The sequence below is a fragment of the Saimiri boliviensis genome, chromosome 14 (genome assembly GCF_048565385.1).
Source record: "Saimiri boliviensis isolate mSaiBol1 chromosome 14, mSaiBol1.pri, whole genome shotgun sequence".
Taxonomy (NCBI): Eukaryota; Metazoa; Chordata; class Mammalia; order Primates; family Cebidae; genus Saimiri; species Saimiri boliviensis.
This window is the reverse complement of record NC_133462.1, coordinates 30,163,697-30,183,454: the sequence shown is the minus strand read 5'-3', so window position 1 is coordinate 30,183,454 and position 19,758 is coordinate 30,163,697. Positions and strand designations below refer to the sequence as shown.

The following is a 19,758-nucleotide window of genomic DNA, read 5'->3' as shown; positions in this document are numbered from 1 at the left end:
GGATTACAGGCGTCAGCCACCAAGCCCAGCCTTTTATTTATTTGTTAAAGACAGGCTTTTGCTCTGTTGCCCAGGCTGGAGTACGATTATAGTTCACTGCAACCTTGACCTCCTGGGCTTGAGTGGTCAGTCCTCCCACCACACCCTTCTGAGTGGCTGAGACCAGATACACAGTACTACACATGGCTAATTTTTTATTTTTTGTGGAGATGGGGGTCTCACTATGTTGGCCAGGCTTGTCTCAGACTCCTGGGCTCAAGTGATCCTCCTGCCTCAGCCTCCTGAGTAGCTGAGACTACAGGCGCTCACCACCATCATGCCCAGCTAATTTGTGTATTATTTGTAGAGACAGGATCTTCCTATGTTGCCCAGGCTGGTCTCCAGCTCCTGGGCTCATGTAATCCTCCCTCCTCATCCTCCCAAATTGCTGGGATTATAGGTGTGAACCACTGCCTCTGGCTAAGAAAAAAAAAATTGAGTGGGGAGATTGGGAGGGATAACATTAGGAGAAATACCTAATGTAGGAGATGAGGGGATGGAGGCAGCAAACCACCATGGCATGTGTGTACCTCTGTAACAATCCTGCACCCCAGTATGATAATAATAAATAAATAAAATAAACTACTTAAAAAAACATTTAAGAAGCAAAGATCATCCACAATCGACCCTCAGTTGTTTCATTTCTGTTTGTTATCACACTACATGTATATTTCACTTACTTTGGGCTACTGAGATGTGGCCCTCCGTGTGCATCTAAGGACGTGTCCATTCCTGTAGGAAGGTGCTGGCCCCAGGTGGCTCACTGCGCAGGGGTGGTTCCGCTCCAGGGGACATTTTTGTTGTCACCATGCCTGTACAGGGTGACATGCCTATACATGTTGTCTCCTGGCATCCAGGGATGCTGCTGTACACACATTGGTGCACAGATCGGCCCCCATAGTAAATGATCAAGCCCCAAGTGTCAGAGGTGCCACCGAGGGTGACAAGCCCTACCCTGGGGAGGCCTGAGTGCAGGTTTGAGCTAGCCTCCCTGACTCCATCTTAGCTGTGAACTCCATTGTAGCCTCTCCCTCCCTGCCATTTCTCCCTCAGGTGCATTGCTGGGTCACGCTCTACTCAGAGCCTTGAATCATTGAGGTTTGGGTCATGCTGTTCTCAGTACCTGTAACCAATGGAACCATGCCCTGCTTGGCAAGCCTGCCTGCTACTGTAAATACCTCTCCTTGAACCCCGCCTTGGTAAGTAATTGTATAAAATGTCCCCCCTGCTACCCCCCTTAATAATTGTATAAAAATACTCTTAGTAACCAGCAGCTATGGAAACCTCCTGCGTCCTGGTTACCAGCCTCCTCCTACTGACTTGCTTGTTCTGCTTCTGCAAAATTCCGCTTCAGCTAGGCTCCCCTCCCCTACCCTAAGAAAGGTATATATATAAAAAAATCAAGTCCCTTCCTTCGGGCCAAAAAATGTTAAGTGTTAGCTGCCTCTTGGTCAACGGCAATAAAAAGCTCTGAGCTCTGAATCGAAACTCAAAGTGTGGTGCTTTCTCTAACTCGCTCAGTTGTAACATTTGGAGTCAGACTTGGGCTCAGATTTCATCATGGTGGACCAGCTCCTTTCCCTCCGGCCTCTGCTTTTCTTTCTTCTCTTTTTTTTTTTTTTTTTTGAGATAGAGTCTCACTGTGTTGCCCAGGCTGGAGTGCCGTGGTGGAATCTTGGCTCACTGCAACCTCCACCCCCCAGATTCAAGTGATTCTTGTGTCTCAGCCCCCCCCACTGAGTAGCTGGAATCATAGGTGTGTGCCACCATGCCTGGCTAATTTTTATACTTTAAGTAGAGATGGGGTTTCACCATGTTGGCCAGGCTGGTCTCAAACTTCTGACCTCAGATGATCACCCGCCTCAGCCTCCCAAAGTGCTGGGATGAGAGGTGTGAGCTACCCCGAGCCGGCCAACCTCTGCTTTCTTACAGCTGGGGTGTGGTAACAGCTGCTTCCCAGTCTATTGGAATGTTTATGCAAGTTAGAGACTGAAACAGTATCTCCATCAACCAGAAGACAAGAAAAAGGGAGTAGGCAATGAGATTTCTCATTAGTTACATTCTTCCGACTTTAATTGGTGCCCAGGGAAACTGAAACTATGACTATATATAAGATAAAGCAAACATTTGAGAGGGAAAGGAAAGATTAATTTTGCAGCTCTCTCAGGGTCTGGTGGAGGGTTGATGGATGTTATCCTGTCTTTGTTTTGCACCGGGGAAAGTAAACTTGTAATCTGTGCTGTCAGTATGAAATTCAATAGACTGGTTCCGTAGACAAGGGGTCAGATAGAGCTTGCGAGCCTGAAGTTACATGTCTTGCCAACACATCTTTGTTTATGACAGGCTGGACATCTTGTAAAGATTTAGGGGCTAAGCAAATAATTTATGTATGAACAATTCGCGAGGGCGATCATCTGGAGATGTGTGAGGACTTTTTTTCTCTCTCTTTTTGTAGGCATCTGGCTTAATGTACAACACTTAACGACAGCCTTGGATTTGCGAAACGGGGAAAGGAATGTCAGCGTTGCGTGGCTCAGTCTCTAGACCAAACTTTCCCTTTGGGACGGACTCAGTGGTTCATGCCTGTAATCCCAGCACTTTGGGAGGCTGAGGCAGGAGGATGGCTTGAGCCCAGAAGTTCAAGACTAGCCTGAGCAACAAAGTGAGTTTCTCCTCACCCCATCCCCCACCCACATCTCAACAAAACATTTAAAAATTAGCTGGGTGTGGTGGCTGTGTCTGTGGTGGCTGAAATGCAGTGGCGTGATCTTGGCTGACTGAAGCCTCTGAGCTCAAGTGATTCTCCTGCCTCAGCCTCCTGAGTAGCTGGGATTACAAGCACCCACCATCATGCCTGGCTAATTTTTTGTCTTTTTTTTTTTTTCCTTTTTGTGGAGAATGGGGTCTCGCTATATTGCTCAGGCAGGCCTCAAACTCCTAGAGTCAAGCTATCCTCCTGCCTCTGCCTCCCTAAGAGGTGGGATTACAGGCATGAGCCACTGCATCTTGCTAATTTTTGTATTTTTAGTAGAGATGGGGTTTCACCATGTTGGCCAGGCTGGTCTCCAACTCCCGACCTCAGGCGATCTGCTACTCGGGAGGCTGGGTGGGTGGATCCCTTGAGCCCAGGAGGTGGAAAATGCAGTGAGCCATGTTCATTCGACGGCACACCAGCCTGGGCAACAGAGTGAGACCATGTCTCAAAAACAAACAAACCGGGCTGGGCACGGTGGCTCACACCTGTAATCCCAGCACTTTGGGAAGCTGAGGCGGGTGGATCACAAAGTCAGGAGTTCAAGACCATCCTGGCCAAGATGGTGAAACCTCATCTCTACTAAAAATACAAAAATTAGCCGGGCATGGTGGTGGGTGCCTGTAGTCCTAGATACTTGGGAGAATGAGGCAGGAGAATCGCTTAAACCCGGGAGGCAGAGGTTGCAGTGAGCCGAGATTGTGCCACTGCACCGCAGCGAGAGAGTGAGACTCCATTTCAAAAACAAACAACAAGAAAAACAAGCCAACACAAACAACAGCCGTAACTTTTCCTGGGCATAATGCCTTTGGAAGGTCCTCGTATTTTTATTTTCTTGGACAGGAAAGAGCTTAGCTTAGCACTTCATACATGACAGCTCCCCGTCAGAGTTCGCTCTTGTCATTTGATAAGTTTCGGACTTGACTGCAGCCTTTTCTTAGATTGAACTCCCAAAAGTGGGGTTACTGGGTCCAAGGGGATGCCTACGTCCCAAGCTCTCACTTCCCCTAAAGAAGAATTCAGAATTTGGCCAGGCGTGGTGGCTCACACCTATAATCCCAGCACTCTGGGAGGCTGAGGGGGGCGGATCACCTGAGGTCAGGAGTTGACGACCAGCTTGGCCAACATAGTGAAATCCTGTCTCTACTAAAAATACAAAAATGAGCCAAACGTGGTGGCGCATGCCTATAATCCCAGCTACTCGGGAGGCTGAGGCAGGAGAATTGCTTGAATCGGGAGGTGGAGGCTGCAGGGGGCTGAGATAATGCCACTGCACTCCAGCCTGGGCAAGACAGTGAGACTCCCTCTTAAAATAAACAAAGTATTAATATGTTTCCTCTGATCGGGGGGTGGTTCACACTTGTAATCCCAGAACTTTGGGAGGCAGAGGCTGGTGGATCACTTGAGTCCAGGAGTTTGAGACCAGCCTGAGTGGCACAGTGAAACCCCATCTGTACTAAAAATACAAAAATGAGCTTGGCGTGGTGGCATGAGCCTGTAATTCCAGTGGAGGCTGAGGCAGGAGTAGCCTTTGAACCTGGGAGGCAGAGGTTGAGATCACGCCACTGCACTCCTGAGTGGGCAACAAGACTGAAACTCCACCTCAAAACAAAACAAAACAAAAAACGCCAATCTTCCTGCACCCACCTGTTGAAACCACCATTGTAAAAGTTGTATCAGTGAGAAAATTAGAACAGTAAGCTAAGCTAACCCAACCCCCACCTAACTTTTCCTGTAATTATTTCTGCACTATTGGGCCAAGCCACCTTTGGAAGACATTAAGGCTATGGTTTAAATAACAGGCCTTGCCAAAAACTCAATCGCTTTTTTTTTTTTTTTTTTTTTTTGAGACAGAGTCTCATTCTGCATCAGGCTGGAGTGCAGAGGCACCATTTCTGTTTGCTGCAACCTCCACTTCCCAGGCTCAAGCAATACTCCTGTCTCAGCCTCCAGAGTAGCTGGGATTACTGGCACCCGCCACCACACCTGGCTAATTTTTTTGCATTTTTACTACAGATGGGGTTTCACTGTGTTGGCCAGGCTGGTCTCCAACTCCTGGCCTCAAGTGATCTGTCCACCTCAGCCTTCCAAAGTGTTAGGGTGACAGGTGTGTCACTGTGCCAGGCCTTAACTGTCTTTTTTTTTTTTTTTGAGACGAAGTCTCACTGTGTCACCCAGGCTAGAGTGCAGTGGCATGATCTCGGCTCACTGCAACCTCCACCTCCTGGGTTCAAGCAATTCGTATGTCTCAGTCTCCCGAGTAACTGAGACTACAGGTGTACGCCACCATGCCCAGCTAATTTTTACACTTTTAGCAGAGATGGAGTTTCACCATACTAGTCAGGCTGGTCTCAAACTCCTGACCTCAGGTGATCGAGCCGCCTCGGCCTCCCAAAGTGCTGGGATTACAGGCATGACCCACGGCGCCCGGCCTGAACCACTTTTGATGGGAGAAGAGCAGTCATTATTCCAGAAGCTGTAAGATACGCAACTTACCCAATTACTCCTGCAAATACCACTGCTGTTGTAGATTGGCCTTTGGAGAAGTCTTTCCAAGTTTTTTGCAGGTCTGACACCCATGGAGACAACTGGACAGACATCCCTGCTCTTGTGGCCCCACCAAAAAGCGATTCAGCCTGTCGGAGGTCAGCTTTAACCCCCTACGATTTCATCTCTGCCCCAACCACTTCAAACAGCAATCACCTATTACCTGGTCACCCCCACCCCATTCCCCAAACTGTCCTTGAAAACCCCTCTTAGCTTTGTGAGGTTTTTGGGGTTTTCTTGAGACACCATTTCACTCTGTCGCCCAGGCTGGAGTGCAGTGGTGTGATCACGGCTCACTGCAACCTTGGCGTTATCAATACTGCGCAAAGCCCTTTTCAACAGACAGCATAAACCCTATCCTATAAAATTTCTAGCAAGCCTTTGTTTCTTTACAACCAGTTTCTTTCTGCTGGCTTCCCACCGTCTTCCTAGCAATGTATTTTCCTACTTTCCCTTTTTTTTTTTTTTTTTTTTTTTTTTTTGAGGACTCGTCTCACTATGCCACCCAGGCTGGAATGCAGTGATATGATCTCGGCTCACTGCAACCTCCACCTCCTGGGTTCATGCGATTCTCCTGCCTCAGCTTCCAGGCTAGCTGAGGTGACAGGTGCCCACCACCATCCCCTGCTAAAGTTTTGTATTTTTGGTAGAGACGGGGTTTCACCATTGTTGGCCAGGCTGCTCTTTAACTCCTGACCTCCACTCAGCTTGGTCTCCCAAGTAATGAGGAGTGAGCCATCCTGCCTGGCATATAAAGTTTTTTTCTTCCTTCTTCATCTTCCTCTTCTACTTTTTTCCAGACAACTTTAGCAGGACCCTCTGTACCATCAAACTTTACTTTAGACTTATAGTTAGCAATATCCTTCTTGTATTTATTTTATTATTATTATTTTTTGAGACACTCTCACTCTGTCACCCAGGCTGGAGTGCAGTGGCGTGATGTCGGTTCATTGAAACCTCTGCTTCCCAGGTTCAAGTGATTCTCCTGCCCCAGCCTCCTAGTAGCTGGGATTACAGGTGCCCACCACCACACCCAGTTAATTTTTGCGTTTTTATAGAGACGAGGTTTCTTCATGTTGGCCATGTTGGTCTTCAACTCCTGACCTCAGGTGATCTACCCACCTTGGCCTCCCAAAGTGCTGGGATTCAAACTCCTGGACTCAAGTGATCCTCCCACCTCAGCCTCCCTGTTACCATTACTAGGAGAGCCCTGATAAAATAACTGGTAAAGTTTTTTTAGTTATAAGGAAAAAAAAAAAAAAAAAGCACAGCTACTTAAAGATTTCCAGACAGCCAGGGGTGACATCACAGAGCTTCTTGACCCCTGACCAGATGCCAGAGGAAGGTAAGACCTCTAAATCGGTCCAAACTGCAACAGACGGCCTCTGGTTGACTTTAGATCACCAATATTATCATTATAATGCTAAAATTCCCTCTCTTAGAAGAAAATCTCCATTTTGTGCACATGGGTTGTATGAAGACGTATGTTCATGAATTGAGCCTGCGTGTCTCCAGTCCCACCATACACATGTTAACATTCCTCTCCCTTCCTGTACTCAGGGAAGGAAACAATAAAACGTTATGCTTTTTATTGTTGAGGGAGAAGGGGCTGTTAGAGCGAGAGCCTCTCCTCCATCCCTGTCCAGTGAGTAAAACCCGACTGCCTTTTCCGACTGGATGTTCCTTCTTTTCCAGCTACACAAAGTGGGGAAAGAACTGGGTTTGCTGGTGGCTTCCCAAGTAGCTGGGACTACAGGCAGTAAATGCTTTTATACCTCGCTTTTAAAAACGTATGGTTCCTGTGAACAAGTCTTCAAGTTATAACCAAGATTTCGTGGCTCATGATGGTCCATAGTTTTCGCTCTTTAAATCAATAGCTGCATATCCCACGACGATTTTCCTTTGGGATGATTTCCCAGAACTGAAATTGCAGATTCTTCACAAATCTCCCAACTTTTCCGGTAAACACCGAGCTTTTTCTCTAGACTAGCAACAGAGGTCGCAAGCAATTCTGGGGAACGCAGCGCGGATTTGCAGAGAACGAGTCCCTCGGTCCTACGTCGTAGTATTTCCGGCGGAAGTTGCTGGGCGTGGAAAGCCAGCAAGCCCTTTTTCCGCAATCGTCGCTCCCGCGCGCACGTGGGCGATGCGTGGGGGCGAGGCCCCGCCTCCCCACACCATTGGCCAGCAGCTCCTCGGGCACGCGTAGACTGCGCTTCCGGGCGAGCTCCGCCCCTCATGGCCTTCTGGGAGTTGTAGTTCGATCGTGAGCGCTGCCGTCGGGAGGCTGCCCTGAGGACCCAGGCTGAACCCCGCGACCCGGTCTTCGGCGCTCGGCTCTCAGGATGGATCCCCTACCCGGGACCGACTCGGCGCCGCTGGCTGGCCTGGCCTGGTCGTCGGCCTCTGCACCCCCGCCTCGGGGGTTCAGCGCGGTGAGCGGCGTCGAGGGGCGGGGGGTCGAATGGGGGCAGAGGCAGCCGCTGTGGGGTGGGTGGGAGTCCGGCGCTGACCCGCATCCTCCCTGTAGATCTCCTGCACGGTCGAGGGGGCACCCGCCAACTTTGGCAAGAGCTTCGCGCAGAAATCTGGCTACTTCCTGTGCCTTAGTACTCTGGGCAGCCTAGAGGTAAGGGGTGCCCACCAGGGTCCGCCCACCTCCTCTGGGGTCACGATGCCCTATGCCAGGCGCGCTGTCTCCGCTGCTGGACCACCCTCGCCGTGTCCCCCTTCCACCCGCAGAACCCGCTGGAGAACGTGGTGGGCGATATCCAGATCGTGGTGGACAAGAGCCCCCTGCCGCTGGGCTTCTCCCCGGTCAGCGACCCCACGGACTCCAGTAAGGCCTGCGTGGGAGGCGAGAGTTGTCTGGATCCCTGCAGGGAGGAGCGGGGAGGAGGGACGACGGGCGCGCGGAATCTGAGTCTCGGCTGCCCCCTGGCACTCGGGGTGATGACAGGGTTGGCTGAGGACTCAGAGCCCTGCCCTAGGGTGGACCGACATCTGTCCTGATTCAAAGTGTGTGATGTGACTGGCACAGCCTCCGTTCTCGAGTTAAGAGTTCAGTCCACTCCACCTGTTTCATTACTGTTGTGCTACCTGTGTCTGTACACCACGGCCCAGCAAAACCACTGCGGAGTTCTCTTTTTCATTTCCAGCCTTTGCACACGCCATTTCCTCTGCCTGGAGCACTTTTTCTCTCCTCTTTGCAGCTCATTCTTTGTTCTCCCTCAGCTGTTAGTTACCTCACCCTTCTTTTCCGGGACCCACAACCCTAGCGCGGCCCTCCCAGCCCCACCGAACTTTCCCACCCTCTCTTGTCATTTTTATTTGACTCAGGCGCTCTATTCATTCATAGTTGAGTTGGCAAACTTTTTTTTTTCTTTTTGCTTTTTTTTTGTTAGAGTTGGCAAACTTCTTTTTAAACTTTTTTTCTTTATATATATATATATATTTTTTTTTAAGAGATGAGGTTTCACCGTGTTGGCCAGGATGGTCTCCTGACCTTGTGATCCACCCACCTCAGCCTCCCAAAGTGCTGGGATTACAGGCATGAGCCACCCAGCCCAGCCTAGAGTTGGCAGACTTTTATGTAAAGGGCCTGATATTAAATATTTTAGGTTTTACAGGATATTCGGTTTTTTTGTTGTTGTTTTGTTTTTTTAACAATTCCTTAAAAACGTAAAAATCATTCTTAACTCATGAGCTGTATGAAACCAGGCCTTAGGCTGGGTACAGTGGCTCAGGCCTGTAATCCCAGCACTTTGGGAGGCTGAGGCGGGCAGATCACTTGAGGTCAGGAGATCCAGACCAGCCTGGCCGACATGGTGAAACCCGCTCTCTACTAAAAATACAAAATTAGGCTGGGCTCAGTGGCTCACTCCTGTAATCCTAGCACTTTTGGAGGCCAAAGTGGGTGGATCACAAGGTCAGGAGTTCGAGACCAGCCTGGCCAATGTGGTGGAACCCCGTCTCTACTAAAAATATAAAAATTAGCCAGGTGTGGTGGCAGACATCTCTAGTCTCTGCTACTTGGGAGAATCACTTGAACCCAGGAGGCAGAGGTTGCAGTGAGCTGAGATTGTGCCACTGCACTCCAGCCTGGACGACAGTGTGAGACTCCATCTCAAACCAATAAAATAAAATAAAAATACAAAATTAGCTGGGCGTGGTGGGGGTGGCGCCTGTAGTCCCAACTACTCAGGCGCCTGAGGCAGGAGAATCATTTGAACCCAGGAGGTGTAGGTTGCAGTGAGCCGAGATTGCGCCACTACACTCCAGCCTGAGTGTCAGAGTGAGAAAAAAAAAAAAAGAAAGAAAGAATAAGAAAACAGGCCTTGAGCCAGATTTGGCTCCTGGGTGCTAGTTGGCCAACCTCTATAGGATTACGAGACTTAGGGAAAGTAAGGTTTGAGGGCCAGGATGGGCACCCAGCTTTGTCTGAGTCCACAGCTAACCCCTCCGTGAATGCACCTCCATATCACCAAAGATCAGCCTGCTCCAGTGGCCCCTAAAAGCTGCCTGGAATCCCCTCCTTCATCTGTACCACTGATGATTTAACCACTCCTCCCAACCCCCATCCCTAGTTCTGTCTGTGTGGCTGCCTTAAACAGCACCCTGGCGAGCCTCATCCTAGAGCCATCTTGGGGTCCTCCCACCCTTTCCTGGCTTCCATCTCTCATTCCACTGCCACCCCCATCAGAGGCCTCTGTGTCCAAGAAGAAACGCATGTGCGTGAAGCTGTTACCCCTGGGGGCTGCGGACACCGCCGTGTTTGATGTCCGGCTGAGTGGGAAGACAAAGACAGTGCCTGGATACCTTCGAGTAGGGTAGGCCACCCCCTGGTGTCTCCTCAGCTTCTCTGCCCTCCCAACTTGTGATCTCACCCATCCGACCCCTGTGGTCTCTTCTGCCACCTTCCTTTTTTTTTTCTTTTTTGAGATGGAGTCTGGCTCTGTCGCCCAGGCTGGAGTGCATTGGCTCCATCTCGGCTCACTGCAACCTCCACCTCCTGGGTTCAAGCAATTCTTCTGCCTCAACCTCCCAAGTAACTGGGACTATAGGTGTGCACCCAGCTAATTTTTTTTTTTTTTTGTATTTTTAGTAGAGATGGGGTTTCACCATGTTGACCAGGATGGTCTTGATCTCCCGAGCTCATGATCCACCCGCCTCAGCCTCCCAAAGTGCTGGGATTATAGGTGTGAGCCACCACTCCCGGCTCCTTCGGCCACCTTCTGAACCTCAGATTCTGCATGTTAAAACAGGGACACGGCCGTTTGCGATGGCTCACACCTGTAATCCCAGCAATTTGGGAGGCCGGGGCGGGCAGATCACAAGGTCAGGAGTTTGAGACTAGCTTGGCCAGTGTGATGAAACCCTGTCTCTACTAAAAATAGAAAACAATTAGCCGGACGTGGCGGTGGACACCTGTAGTCCCAGCTACTTGCGGGGCTGAGGCAGGAGAATCACCTGAACCCAGGAGGTGGAGGTTGCAGTGAACCAAGATCACGCCACTGCACTCCAGCCTGGGCGATGGAGCGAGACTCCATCTCAAAACAAACAAACAAACAAACAAACACAATGGGACGTGTGTACCATCTTGTAGGACTGTAATTAGGAGTCAGTGACTTGGTGTCTAACGTAGACAGAAACTGAGCTCACTCCTATAATCCCAGCACTTTGGGAGGCCGAGGCTGGTGGATCACTTGAGACCAGGAGTTCAAGACCAGCCTGGCCAAAATGGTGAAACCCTGACTCTACTAAAAATACAAAAATTAGCTGGGCATGGTGGTGCACACTTGTAATCCCAGCTACTCGGTGGCTGAGGCACAAGGATTGCTTGATCCTGGGAGGTGGAGGTTGCAGTGACTAGAGATTATGCCACTCCAGCCTGCGCGACAGAGTAAGACTCTGTCTCAAAAATAAAAATAAGGCTGGGTGCGGTGGCTCACGCCTGTAATCCCAGCACTTTGGGAGGCTGAGGGGGCTGGATCACCTGAGGTCAGGAGTTAGAGACCAGCCTGGCCAATATGATGAAACTCCATTTCTACTAAAAAAAAAAAAAAAAAAAAAAAATACGCTGGGCGCGGTGGCTCAAGCCTGTAATCCCAGCACTTTGGGAGGCTGAGGCGGGTGGATCACGAGGTCGAGAGATCGAGACCATCCTGGTCAACATGGTGAAACCCCGTCTCTACTAAAAATACAAAAAATTAGCTGGGCGTGGTGGCGCGTGCCTGTAATCCCAGCTACTCAGGAGGCTGAGGCAGGAGAATTGCCTGAACCCAGGAGGCGGAGGTTGCGGTGAGCCGAGATCGCGCCATTGCACTCCAGCCTGGGTAACAAGAGCGAAACTCCGTCTAAAAAAAAAAAAAAAGAAAAAAAAAAGAAAAATACAGCAGGGCGTGGTGGCTCACGCCTATAATCCCAGCACTTTGGGATGCCAAGGTGGGCGGATCACCCAAGTTCAAGAGATTGAGACCATCATGGTCAACATGGTGAAACCCTGTTTCAAAAAAAAAAAAAAAAAAAATGACAAAAATTAGCTGGGCATCGTGGCAGGTGCCTGTAATCCCAGCTGCTCGGGAGGCTGAGGCAGGAGAATTGCTTGAACCGGGAAGGCAAAGATTGCAGTGAGCCGAGATCATGCCACTGCACTCCAGCCTGGGCGACTTGAGCAAAACTCCATCTCAAAAAAAAATCATCCCTTAAAAGACAAGGTCACCTGGAGGCCCAGGTCCCCTGCCTTCCCGGGGGCCATCCTCAACCCTGGCTCCACACGGGGCCAGCACCCCTCCCACCTTCCCTCTCACTCCAGGGACATGGGCGGCTTTGCCATCTGGTGTAAGAAAGCGAAGGCCCCGAGGCCGGTGCCCAAGCCCCGAGGTCTCAGCCGGGACATGCAGAGCCTCTCTCTGGATGCACCCAGCCCGCCCAGGTGAGCCCTCAGGCACCGCAGTGGGGGTGGCCGTGGCCCGAGGATGAGGTCTGACCTGGGTCACCCCACCTTCAGCAAGGGCGGCCTCCTGGAGCGGACACTATCAAGGCTGGGCCCTCGGGCATCCACTTTGCGGAGGAACGACTCCATCTACGAGGCCTCCAGCCTCTATGGCATCTCAGGTGAGCACAGAGTGGGGAAACTGAGGCCTGGGAGCGGAGGGTGTGACTGGCTTGAGATTTCACGGCAGGAAGGGCTGATTCTGTAAAGACTGATAGCCGGGCTGTGTGGGGTGGGCCTCTCTGGGCAGAGTGGGCAGCTCCCTCCACCTCACCTCCTCTCCTGGCGTGTTTTTCAGCTATGGATGGGGTTCCCTTCACACTCCACCCCCGATTCGAGGGCAAGAGCTGCAGCCCCCTGGTGAGTCAGGTCTCCAGGAGCCGGGGTCTGCGCCTGCCATCACCACTCCGGGTGCCAGGGCATTCCTGTATCCAGCGCCCCACCACAGAGGGCCATGTCCTGGGTTGAGGCTGGAGTGTGTCACCTCCAGGTGGCAGCTGGAAGGTCCTCAGTCTCAGAATGGGGAGGAGTCCATCCAGAGAAGCAGGTGGACCCCAGTAGCTAGAGGCTGTGGCAAGAATGGGGAGGGATGCTGGGTGAGGTGGCTCACACCTGTGATCCCACCACTTTGGGACGCCAAGGCAGGTGGATCACTTGAGGCCAGGAGTTCAAGACGAGCGTGGCCAACATGGTGAAACTGGGTCTCTACTGAAAATACAAAAATTAGCTGGGTGCGGTGGCTCATGCCTATAATCCCAGCACTTTGGGAGGCTGAGGTGGGCAGATGGCCTGAGGTCGGGAGTTTGAGACCAGCCTGACCAACATGGAGGAATCCCGTCTCTACTAAAAATATAAAAATAGCCGGACATGGTGATACATGCCTGTAATCCCAGCTACTCGGGAAACTGAGGCAGGAGACTTGCTTGAACCCGGGAGGCAGAGGTTACAGGGAGCCGAGATCATACCATCGCACTCCAGCCTGGGCGACGAGTATTAGGGAGTTGGGGGGGGAGGGGGGCGGGGGACAGGACTCCTTGAATACGAGGGAAAGAGGGTTTCAGGTTGGGATCGGGCCCAAGACTGACCCACCTCTGCCCGCCAGACCTTCTCTGCATTTGGGGACCTGACCATCAAGTCTCTGGCGGACATTGAGGAGGAGGTGGGTGCAGGGCTAGGGAGGAGGTACTGGAGGAGGTGGGACCCCCCCATCCCGCCCCAGGCTGTCCCAATCTTCCCCATCTCCCCTGACCCCCAGACACACCCATCTCTCCCGGGCCAAAGACCACTTGAGTCCCTCAGTATCCCCCCATTCCTCAGCACCCCACCTTTGGCCTTCCCTTCACCCTGGCACCTGCTCACCCTCGCTCTCTCCTTCCCCAAGTATAACTACGGCTTCGTGGTGGAGAAAACCGCGGCTGCCCGACTGCCCCCCAGCGTCTCGTAGTCCCTCAGCTGTCCGCAGAAAGAACCCCTTTCAGCCACCACCCCCGACCCTGGGGGCCACCCCGCCTCATTACATCTTGGGAACCTCCGCCCTGCAAGGCATTTGCCATCTTCAGCCACTGGGCGGAGCTGGAGCCCTGGAGGAGTGGGCGGGTCGCGGCTTCGTGGTGATGGGGTCTCCACCCCCAGGCCCTGCCGGGCGGGGCTGCAGCTGGACGGAAGCCAGTGCCTCTAAGTCGTTCGTGTCAAAACCCTCTGGGGTCTGGAGGCTGCGCGGGTGTCCTCCTGCCAATAAACACTACCCGGTTCTCGCCCTCTGGAGTCCTGATCCTGCCCGTGGAACTGAGACTCTGCCGGTCTTGCATCGGGCAAGTGGGTGGAATCAAGGTGGGGAGGCGGTTCTGCTGGGTCTCGTTTATTTCTGGTTTTTAGTTTAGTTTAGTTTTGTTTTCCTGAGACGGGGTCTTCGTCTATGGCCCAGGGTGCGGTGCAGTGGCATGATCTTGGCTCACTGCAACCTCCACCTCCGGGGTTCAAGTGATTCTCCTGCCTCGGCCTCCCGAGTGGTTGGGATTCCAGGCGCCCACCACCACACGGGGCTAATTTTTAATGTTTTTCTATCGACAGAGTTTCACTATGTTGGCCAGGCTGGTCTTGAACTCTTGACCTCAGGTGATCTGCCTGCCTCGGCCTCCCAAAGTGCTGGGATTACGGGTGCCGGCCACCACGTCTGGCTAATTTTGTATATATGTATATATATATTTTAGTAGAGATGGGGTTTTTGCCACATTGGTCAGGCTGGTCTTGAACTCCTGACCTCAGGTGATCCATCCTCCTTGACCTCCCAAAGTGCTGGGATTACAGGCGTGAACCACTGTGCCTGGCTTGGGTCTCTCATTCTGCAGAGCGAGAAACAGCCTCAGGGAGTGAGTAAGTCCAGATTCTAGATCATACAGAAGATCGCGTTGTCCTGGCCCTCCATCCTTGGGCATGATAAAACAAGTACTGTTTCTATTGCAGTGGCCACAGCCCCAACACGTGAGGCACCGTTATTACCTCATGTAGTCTAACCACCAACCACTGAGAAACCCAGGTTGTGTTGCCATTTTCCAGATAGAGAAACTGAGAGAGGAATCAAATCCAGAAATTTGCCTTTTTTTTTTTTTAAATGGAGTCTCCCTCTGTCACCCAGGATCTGTACAGTGGCACAATCTCGGCTCACTGCAACCTCCACCTCCCAGATTCAAGCAATTCTGCCTCAGCACCCCCTCCTGCCCCTTGCTGTCCAGTAGCTGGGACTACAGGCTTGGGCCACCATACCCAGTTAATTTTTTTTTCTTTTTGTGCTTTTAGTAGAGACGGGGTTTTACCATGTTGGCCAGGCTGGTCTCAAACTCATGACCTCAGGCAATCTGCCCACCTTGGGCTCCCAAAGTGCTGGGATCATAGGTGTGAGCCATGGCGCCCATCCCAGGCCATACCATTTTCATCCACCAGCATACAACCTTGTTTTATGTACTTTTTAAAAAGACACCTTATTTAAAACCTATGGTGGTTTCACCTTGAACCCAGAGCCAACCGCACTGAAACTCATGTCTGCATGAAGCTTCTCTAAAACAGATTTTCTTCCTGAGGTGTATCACAGACATTTTTCTTTTTTGAGACGGAGTCTTGCTCCGTGGCCCAGGCTGGAGTGCAGTAGTGCGCTCTCAGCTCACAGCCACCTCTGCTTCTCGGTCCCGGTTCAAGCCATTCTCCTGCCTCAGGCTCCGGAGTAGCTGGGATTACAGGCACGCACCACCATGCCCAGCTAATTTTTGTATTTTTAGTAGAGATGGGGTTTCACCATGTTGGCAAGGCTGGTTTTGAACTCCTGACCTCATGATCTGCCTGCCTCAGCCTCCCAAAGTGCTGGGATTGCACCTGTGAGCCACCGCACCTGGCCCTTTTATTCTTTTTTAAAATATTTTATTTTTGTCGTGATTATAGCTCACTGCAGCCTTGACCTCCCAGGCTCAGGTGGATCCTCCAATCTTAGCCTCCTGAGTAGCTGGGACTACAGGCTACAATGGGCTAATTTAAAAATTTTGTTAGTACTGATGGGGTCTCCCTGTATTGCCCAGGCTGGCCTTGAATTCCTGGCTGCAGGCCATCATCCTGCCTCAGCCTCCCAACGTGCTGGGATTACAGGCTTGAGTCACCGAGCCCAGCCATCATGGCCTTTGGTACTCAGGAACCCTGAACAGCATTTTGGTATCGGGGGCCATTTCAATAGCCAACAAAAACCACAAGAACGTGGCCAGGCACAGCGGCTCACACTTATAATCCTAGCACTTTGGGAGGTCAAAGCAGGTGGATCACCTGAGATCAGGAGTTCGAGACCAGCCTGACCAACATGGTAAAACCTCATCTCTACCAAAAATACAGAATTAGCTGGGCGTGGTGCTGCATTCCTGTAATCCCCGTTACTCTGGAGGCTGAAGCAGGAGAATTGCTTGAACCCAGGAGGTGGAGGTTGCCGTGAGCCGAGATCGTACCATTGCACTCCAGCCTGGGCGACAAGAGTAAAACTCTGTTTCAAAAAAACAAAAAAAGAGGCCGGGCGCGGTGGCTCAAGCCTGTAATCCCAGCACTTTGGGAGGCCGAGGCGGGTGGATCACAAGGTCGAGAGATTGAGACCATCCTGGTCAGCATGGTGAAACCCTGTCTCTACTAAAAATACAAAAAATAGCTGGGCATGGTGGCGCGTGCCTGTAATCCCAGCTACTCAGGAGGCTGAGGCAGGAGAATTGCCTGAACCCAGGAGGCGGAGGTTGCGGTGAGCCGAGATCGCGCCATTGCACTCCAGCCTGGGCGACAAGAGTGAAACTCCATCTTGGGGTGGGGGGAAAAAGAGGGCCAGGCTCGGTGGCTCACACCTGTAATCCCAGCACTTTGGGAGGTGAAGGCGGGCGGATAACGGATAGAGATTGAGACCAGCCTGGGCAACATGGTGAAACACCGTCTCTACTAAAAGTACAAACAAATTAGCCGGATATGGTGATGCATGCCTATAGTCCCAGCTACTTGGGAGGCTGAGGCAGGAGAATCACTTGAACCTGGGAGTTAAGGTTGCAGTGAGCCGAGATGGCACCACTGTACTCCAGCCTGGGCGACAAGAGTGAAACTTCATCTTGGTGGGGGGATGCAGGGGGAAGAGGGCCGGGCTCGGTGGCTCACACCTGGTCTTGTTGCCCAGGTTGGAGTGTAATGGTGCCATCTTGGTTCACTGCAACCTTGACCTCCCGGGTTCAAGTGATTCTCCTGCCTCAGCCTCCCAAGCAGCTGAAATGATAGGCATGTGCCACCATGCCCAGTGTTTTTAGTAGAGACAGGGTTTCACTATGTTGGCCAGGCTATCTCTAACACCTGACCTCAGGTGATCTGCTCGCCTTGGCCTCCCAAAGTGCTGGGATTACAGGCACTTTGGGAGGCCAAGGCGGGTGGATCACGAGGTCGAGAGATTGAGACCAGCCTGGCCAACATGGTGAAACCCCGTCTCTACTAAAAATACAAAAAAATTAGCCAGGCATGGTGGCACATGCCTATAGTCCCAGCTACTCAGGAGGCTGAGGCAGGAGAATTGCTTAAAACTGGAAAACGGAAGTTGCAGTGAGCCGGGATCACGCCACTGCACTCCAGCCTGGGTACAGAGTGAGACCTGTCTCTAAATCATTAATAAGTCAACAGCCTGGGTGCAGAGCACAACCCTGTCTCTAAGTAAATGAGTAAATAAATAAATAGCAGAGCTAAGGCTTATTTCTCAGCAACAACAGACTTTGTTAGGTAGTGGTGCAGAATCCCACCTAAGGGGAAGGCTATTATTTCATCTCACAGTGAGCACAGTGTCGTCTAAAGAAACATCCCAGCTTTTAAAAAAAGTTGGCCACCGTGGTGGCTCATGCCTGGAATGCCAGCACTGTCGGAGGCTAAGGCGAGAGGATCACTGGAGACCCTGGGAGTTTGAGACCAGCCTGGGCAACCCAGCAAGGCCCTGTCTGTACAGATTAAAAATTAGCCTGGCAAGGTGATACGTGCTTGTAGTCCCTGCTACTCGAGAGGCTGAGGGGTGTAGTGGCTCCCACCTGTAGTTGCCTGAGTCTAGGAGGTGAAGGCTGCAATTGTAGAGATGCAGAGTAGCCCACTCTCTCTGGGGGAGTCAGCAGCAAGGCTGCTGTGAACTTCGGGTGACTCCAGAGCAGCAGACCCTTACTAGGGGAATGTGTCTGTCTTGGAGAAGTGTAGAGAGGCCTCGAAAAAGAAAACCGGCTCTCACTGACCTCGCTGCAAGATAGTTGTTGGCTGAAGCATGTGAACTAAAAGTAAGAGAATTTTAACCACAGGCTATTCTAAGTAAGTACACCCTCCCTCTGCTATGTGCTTTGTAAACATATAAAATAAAGTACTCTGAGGCAGGTCGGGGCCGAAGAGACTGACATCATCAGCTTTTCGGACCGCCTGGCCCAGCTTTCTATATGTCTGTCTGTATGTCTCTTTATCCCCCACTGTTCCCTCTGAGGTCTTTGACCCCTTGTGCAGCGTGGGACGCAGCGCACGCCAGAGCAGTGAGCTATGATTACATGACTGCACTCCAGCCTGGGTGACAGCAAGACCCTGTCTCAAAAAAAAAAAAAAAAAAGAAAGAAAGAAAATCTAGGTCTGGGTGCAGCAGTGGCTCACGCCTGTAATCCCAGCACTTTGGGAGGCCAAGCTGGGAGGATCTCTTGAGCTCAGGAGATCAAGGATTGGGCAGCAGTGAAACACCATCTTTGTGAAACACACACACACACACACACATATAATTCTGATTTTTTTTTTTTGGAGACAGAGTTTCACTCTTGTTGCCCAGGCGGGAGTACAATGTGCAATCTTGGCTCACCACAACCTCTGCCTCCCGGGTTCAAGCGATTCTCCTGCCTCAGCCTCTGGAGTAGCTAGGATTACAAGCATGCACCACCATGCCCGTTTAATTTTTGTATTTTTAGTAGAGACGGGTTTCCCCGTGTTGGTCAGGCTGGTCTCGAACTCCTAACCTCAGGTGATCCTCCTGCCTCAGCCTCTCAAAGTGTTGGGATTACAGGCGTGAGCCACGGTGCCTTGCTGCCTGATGATTGTTAAAAGTAAACAAGACTTTATTCAAGACGACTGCATGCCAGATTGAGCTCAACTCTGAATCCACAAAGTTGTTGACAAGTGGGGATTTATAGCCATGGAGCAGGGCGAGGCGGGTCAGTGGCTAGAAAATTAGAAAGGCTTGGGGAGTCACCTTAAACCCGCTTAACAGGATCCTTGCTGGAGGCAGGCCAGGGCGATCAGATATCAAGAAACTGACTTAGCAGGATTCTTGCTAAGACTGGGTGAAACATCAAAGACAGGACAGGAGCCAAGGTCAGGGGCCAATAAAGGAGCGATTTCAGAGGATTAGGACTCAGGTTTGTCAAGAAGAGAGTCTTTGTCAGGGAGGAGACCTGGCCTGGCCTTGGGAATCTGAGAGGAAGGACAGTGAGCTCTCCTGGAAGGGGAGGTGAGCGGGGATGATGCAGAATGTACCCCCTCTCCCCAAACTTTTCAGCTGCCTTGGAAAAACTAGGTCTCTGGTGCTAAGGCACCTGCCTGCCTTTCCTGGCTCCCAGTGCATGGGGCGTCTGCCAGGTCCTGCCCAGGCTCCTCTGGCGCCGGCCAGGGAATCCGATCCAGCCAGAAAGCAAATGACATTTGTCCTTTCTGCCGTCCTCTGCTGCCCCGAAAGCAGCCCCAGATCTCATTTCGGGGCGTCTGTGTGTGACCAGGGGCCTGAGGATGATCCATCCTGGCCTTGGATCCGACTAGACCAATTGTCACTGATGACAGGGCCACTCACCCTGCAAAATCCCAGCCCTCTGAGCCCAGGCAGGCCTGGGGACTGCATCCCACATGGGTTGGAGGGGCCCGATGGCGCTCTCCC

The 19,758-nt window shown here is 51.6% G+C and overlaps 1 protein-coding gene across 2 annotated transcripts; it reads left to right on the top strand.

Annotated features, from left to right (window-relative positions):
- Positions 1 to 1,092: 1,092 nt before the first annotated feature.
- On the top strand, positions 1,093 to 18,290 carry MVB12A (multivesicular body subunit 12A). Of its 2 annotated transcripts, XM_074384421.1 has the most exons (11): positions 1,093 to 1,238; positions 2,495 to 2,701; positions 7,324 to 7,773; positions 7,869 to 7,967; positions 8,081 to 8,177; positions 10,041 to 10,167; positions 12,153 to 12,272; positions 12,348 to 12,454; positions 12,631 to 12,692; positions 13,435 to 13,491; positions 13,714 to 18,290. In XM_074384421.1, the coding sequence occupies exons 3-11, from the start codon at positions 7,684 to 7,686 to the stop codon at positions 13,774 to 13,776; spliced, it is 822 nt and encodes a 273-aa protein (XP_074240522.1). In that variant the 5' UTR covers positions 1,093 to 1,238; positions 2,495 to 2,701; positions 7,324 to 7,683; the 3' UTR covers positions 13,777 to 18,290. The 2 variants fall into 2 exon arrangements, with proteins under 2 accessions (XP_074240522.1, XP_003942317.1); XM_003942268.4 differs by lacking the exons at positions 1,093 to 1,238; positions 2,495 to 2,701 and adding an exon at positions 5,188 to 5,436.
- Positions 18,291 to 19,758: the final 1,468 nt, after the last annotated feature.